Source organism: Epinephelus fuscoguttatus, linkage group LG4, assembly GCF_011397635.1.
Source record: "Epinephelus fuscoguttatus linkage group LG4, E.fuscoguttatus.final_Chr_v1".
Classification (NCBI taxonomy): domain Eukaryota; kingdom Metazoa; phylum Chordata; class Actinopteri; order Perciformes; family Serranidae; genus Epinephelus; species Epinephelus fuscoguttatus.
In genome coordinates this window covers 35,052,179-35,058,178 of record NC_064755.1, presented here as the reverse complement: position 1 = coordinate 35,058,178, position 6,000 = coordinate 35,052,179, and the positions used below count along the sequence as shown (strand labels likewise).

Below are 6,000 nucleotides of genomic sequence, written 5' to 3'. Positions count from 1 at the left end.
TTTCCATTGTCCCTGTCCTATCAATAGAGGAGAGATAGTGAATGCAAATCCAACACAACCCACCTCTACTCCACGCTAAAGTGTGAGCTTAATTAGCTTCGGGAGCAGGTTTGTTGAACAAAAACATAAAGAACGAGACATTGATCAAGGGAAAGGCTAGGAAGATAAAGCACCAAGAGAGCTGGGCAACCTGATTTGTCTTTAATTAAAAGTAAAAGGTTTATCCTTGCAGAAGGCAGCGGCTAGTCTCCAAAGGCCACTCCAATTACTGAGTGAGACAAAAGGAGGGAGTTCTACGAATCCAGGAGTAGTCAGATTGAGAGAGGCAGAGAGGTAGCGTTGCTATGGGGGGGTTTGATTTGAGGGGTGGTACAGGAGGGATGATATGTGTGAATGTATATTAGTGATGGGTGGTCCCATTGTTTTCACAGTGTCAGTTCCTTTGAGTTGATATAAATATAAATGTAAATATCGGTTAATGTTGCTTGCGATGGCCCGACAGTCTTGAAGCAGAAACTAACCAGTCAATTAAAAAAAAAAAGAAATGCAAAATGAGGTCAAGTACGAGGGGCCTTTCCTTTTTGTCTGGCGCTCCATTAACTCAGTGAGCTTCAGCACGGCATTTCAAAGCCTTATTCATTAAGAGGTGGTGTATTTCTTGTGTTTTCTGATGTAAATGTCTTGCCTTTTATTTTATTTTTTGTTAGCTTTGCTGACTGACAGCCAGCTTGGCACGTTAGCATGCTTAAACATGCATAACACAGTGCCCTCTACCCACCCACCGGTCTCTAGTGGTTAGCTAACGTTAGCCTAGGACACTCTGCGTCCACACCAGCTAGATTAGGTGGGAGCTAGTTAGCGGGACACGAATATGCTTTTCGTAGGTGGAATCCGGGAAAATCGTGAATATTAATGAGGGGATAGCCGGAGATTATCCAGTCACGTTGGTTAAGTCCCTGATCCAATCCAAAAAGGCCAAAATCCGTCACGTGACTGTATCGCTCGCTCGCGCTTCATCGCAGGGAAGGAGACTGTGATTGTAAGGAGATTGTAATGAATATTTATTATTAAACTAATGTTAGTCAAACGAATTTCTCTGATTCGCATGTGTGACCACCCCTATAAGAGGACAGGGAGGAAGCCAGCCGTTCCTCACAGCTTGGCTCACTGTGTGGAAGCCAATATGTCCATAGGTGGAACACATTGATGTAATATTAATAAAAATTTGAGAGTGCTAATTTTTTCTACCCTTCTGCCCATGATTGTGATGCAGAAGTTGGACTGTGTAGGCCGTGTTCTATATATATCCATGATGTAGGCTACTAGTTTGACTTCAGAGTCTGATCTGACATGATATTATCCAGTTTTGCAATGCTGTGCGGGCTGATCTGATCATCTACCACAATTCAAATAGCCTAGGTCTAAGCCAAGCACATTAGAATAATTATTCAATATATAAATAATTTCTACATAATGGAATTATAGCAATGCAAGTAATTATTCAATATATAAATAAGTTCTACATAATCAAAATATAGTAATGCAAGTATTCAATATATAAATAATTTCTACATAATGGAATTATAGTAATGGCGTAATTAAGAAGAACGATGAACTATTTACAATGTAGGCCTATTAACACAGCCTAATGATCAAACAAAAGAGCAAACAAATGAATCAACATTTCTCTGTTATAGAAATATCCAAGATTACAAAGGCAAACGAATCAACATTTCTCTCTAGCCTCACAATTTCGTTACAGCTGTTTGGTGCGTGAAGGCGAAGTTGACATACATTTTCATTTCTAAGTAACAGCAGCAGACTGGCTGTAGAGAAGATATGAATGAAGGAATGATGACATAGCTCTGGCTGGGGTGCGAGTTTGACTGACAGGCTGCCTGTGCAGTCCTAGCACTTGAGGGCGGGACTTTTGCGAATTTTTCCCAGATTCCGCCTACGAAAAGCATATTTGCTAGCGGGACAGCTCAGTCACAGATTACTGCTGGTAACACCATCCCAATGGCGGGACAGCGTTGCTGCAGAACCATGGTGCCACCCTCCAGTCTCATCAGCTTCATTTATAAACACACACGCCTTCAGCATTTTTTACTATTTTACCACAGTGCTAACTGGTTAGCTAACATTTGCCTAGGCTGCTCTGCATCCACACCAGCTAGGCTGGGTGGAAGCTAGTTAGCAACTCAGCTCATTCATAGATGTCTCATCAGCTTCATTTATTAACACAAACACCCATCAGCATTCAAAACTATGTTAGCACTACTAGCCGTTCTGACAAGCGGTGCAAACAGTGATGCTAAAGGAGGGTTTGCAGGTCAAAATTGAGCCTCTTAGCTAATGGGGCAACCTGGGGAGAAACTGGAGGGTGGGCACAATGCGCAGTGCAGAGCAGCCAAGGCTAGCTTATAAGTGGACCAGAGCAGGAGTAGTGGGCACTATGTTTCCTTATGTTAACGCAGCTAGTGTGTTTCCCATGAGATCCGGGTGGCGGACAGTGTAGTAATATTAAGCATGTCAGTCCGGTTAAAAAAATATTCGGTTAACTGTAGACATCCCCAATGTAAATGTATCAAACCTTCCAAACCTTTTTTTCCAAAGTATGGTGTCCGCTTCTCCATGACACTGACAAAATGTGTTGCCCGCCCCACAAAACGTCAATTCATTACCAGTTGTCATGTATAAGTTTACATTAATAACGATAAAACATTCATGTTAATACATTCATTCAGCATCCCACTTGTATGTGGGGGGTGGCTATTTAAGCTCAGGACGATGTAACAGAAAAGTCACTGACATTACTGACGTTCTTCGAGGGGCAAGTAGACATCCCAGTTACCTCCACAGCCTCATGCTGCATTCATGTGGTGTAAAAGTAATGTAAAAAAAATTAGTTCCCAATCATATTTCATGGCTCACCTGATCCATTTTGTTTGCTGTTTATTATCAACATGTTGTTCAAATGCTCGGAGCAGTAAAACACAAGACATCTCTGTAGTGTCCATGTTGTTTCCACATTACAACGTAAAGTTAACGAACACATCAGAGTTGAAAGAACAACCATCCAAGGAGCATGTGAATGCACCTTTGGACTTTTGCTTGAGAAGGTCTCAACTCGAGTCTAGTTTAATCGGTTCTTGCACGTTCCTTCAGTGCTGTTGTTGCGCTACGTCATGACACATTATGGATTCATGAGCACTCAGACGTTTGACAGCTGACCCGGTACATACCAGACACCAAAAAAAGTCATTCAAAAAGAGTCATTAATTTATTTTTCATTAATATAGATGTGTGTGCATGCGTGTGTGTGTGTGTGTGTGTGTGTGTGTGTGTGTGTCTTGCACTTGTGACTGTGTAAGTGCAGGGGCAGGAGGGAGAGGCAAGATATGTTTTTTCAATCTTTGAAGATGCATGTGTGTGTTTAAGTGTGTGTGAAGAGGTGGGGGCTGTGGAAGAGGGCGTCCCTCTCATGGTCCCTCCCCAGCCCTGCCCCTTCACATGGAGGAGTATCCTGTAGCAGGTCCCAAAACTGGAAACTCATTCAGTCCCTTCTGAATGGAGTGCCTTTAACGTGAGAGTGGAGGACTTAACTTTCAGCACGAATATATCACAGCCATGCATTCGGTCCTGGTCGGTGCTTTCCTGACCCTGCTGCTCTGCCTCCCCAGCCCCAGCCATGGAGGTAAGTGCCACTGCAAATCACTCTGTTAATGTCCTGTCCCCCACCTCTTCTTCCTTTCTCCCCTCTGTCAGAGATGCACGGGAAGAGATCAGATCACTGTCCCTGTCTCAGGTTTTCCTCGTGCATAAATCAGAGCCTGACAAGCTGATGAGTTAATGCCTCAAACTTTAACTTGATGAAACTTTAACCTGTACCAATATTGCACTGAGCAAAAAGTTTGAGTAAACTCCACAGGTCTCCTTTATTTTATTCTCTTTACTTTTTTGTTGTCCACTCTCACAGTTTTCATGTCATTCAATGCTCAGCAGTGAAACCCTCCTTTTCTTGATGAAACTCAATACATGAGGGGAAAAGATGTGCCAAGGGTCTGACCCTGGCCCAAGGTCTGAGACAACATCTGTCGGTTTCTCATCTGAAGCTTTTTTTTCCTTTGCCTTTCAGCCTGTGCCAGGCTGAGTGTATGAGAGCATTTACCTTGAGAATGTTTGCATTGAAAGCTTGTTGCCAAAAGGCAGGAGGTAGTGAAGTTGGAGCCCTCTGTGGATAGGAGGTGAGCTGAGGTCCCTCTGCCGGCAGCAATGAATGGCTCTTTGAGAGGGAAGTGCACAGTGGCAGGCAGAGCTGCTCCTTATCCACCCAGTGAGGAGAGATGAAAGTGTGGCAGAGAGAGGGAGCTGGTAGGGGAGTGTGAGAGGCAGTGTGTGTGTTGGGGAAGGGGATGCTGGAAGGCCAAGGCCCTCACAATGGCCCCATAGTGCATGAGTAAAGTCTACAGATGTACCTTTCTCAGTGTGACATGATGCAGCAGCTCCTCTTCTCCTTCCTCCTGAGCGTGAGTACAGTTAGTGTGGGATGTACAGTGTTTGTGGGTGAGGCAAATCCGGTATGTTGATGAGAAGTTGAAACACTGTCTCCAAACAGCTTAACCAGCTCACCTCAGCGCAAAATTGTACATATGGCGAGTTGGCAGGATCAGCCTTGGACTTAGAGCAGCTGTTGAGCCCATTGTCTTCTGCCGGCTGTCAGATCTTCAAACTCTCACTGCAAATTCCACTCCAATTAAGTCCGGGCAAACCTCTCCATGAGTGTCTCATTGGCAGCTAGAGTGAAAAAGTGTCTCTTGATCTGAACGGGGGAGGATCGCTTTGTTTCAGTGGCAGAGAATCAAAGCTCAGCTGGAGAGCTGGATTCAGATCGTCTGCACTGTGATCTGTTCACCGTGAACATGAAAAGAGTCATCTGCCCTTCTGTTTGCTCATTTATAGATAAACCCCACTGACTGGCACGACAGCGACACCTCCACGAAAGAATTAGCTGTGCGCTGAGCAATCAGTCATTGCTGTCAGAGTGTGGTCACATTGCATTTGCTCATGAGACGCAAATACTTCTGAAATTGGTGCTAGAAGACCAGACAAAACAGCAGTAAAGGCCTGTCCCACTGGCTTCTGTTCAAGATTTAGTTAACCTTCAACTACCAGAATGCACTGCGTCGCACCGAACCAATAAAAGCTCCCGCTGGTGGGTGACCTTATTGGTTTTGACGAGATGTGTATAGCTGCAGCCACACCACACAACACATCCCTACAAACCATAATCGCAAACCCTGCTACAACACGACATTAAAGTGAACACATATGAGGCCAAACAGCAAAAAGCCATGTTATTTAGTATTAAGATGTAACCCTTCCTTAACCGTATCCACGTCTCCTTTAAGCGTACACTTCATAGCTAGCTAAACGCCAACTTAGCATTTCCTTTGGGGCTTCAGCTTCCAGACTTAGTAGCAAAGGAGGCTGATCATGTAGGTATAGTGGGTGGGTCTTGTAGCTTCTCCAGCCACAGCTATACTTATTTGGTTTTGATACAGAAAACAATATGGCAGCCAGCCCGTGACGAGCAATCCCAAATTACAGCCAAACAGTACACTAAAATATCTTTCTGAAAACATTTTAAGCGAGCAATGCAGCCTCTGTGTCCATGATACAGGAAATAGCATGCCCACTTCCTGTTCACTAATTCTCGTATTGAAGCTTAACAATGCACTAAAATATGGTTCTGAAGATATTTTAGGCGAGAAACAAACAATGCAGTAATTGAATCTTGGTTTTAATTTGATCTGCACTGACTAGTTTTGCAGTTTGATCTATGTTTGGACTGAGTTTGAGAGAAAGAGAGGGGCGTCTTTCTTTCGATCTACTTCAGTGCTCTTTTGAAAATGCGAAAGTACAATTTGTAGTTTGTGCAAAAGCCCTAGAGCCAACTAAAAATCCAACCGGATGATGCCAGATTTGAGCTGGGAGATG

General features: G+C 43.9%; 1 protein-coding gene across 1 annotated transcript in view; it reads left to right on the top strand.

The window, feature by feature from the left end:
- Positions 1-3,556: 3,556 nt before the first annotated feature.
- Positions 3,557-6,000, top strand: part of cspg4 (chondroitin sulfate proteoglycan 4) — a 117,784-nt gene continuing 115,340 nt past the window's right edge. The window contains exon 1 of the mRNA XM_049573549.1: positions 3,557-3,697. Coding sequence (XP_049429506.1) covers positions 3,631-3,697 — 67 coding nt within the window. The 5' untranslated portion in view covers positions 3,557-3,630. The remainder of the gene's footprint in view (positions 3,698-6,000) is intronic.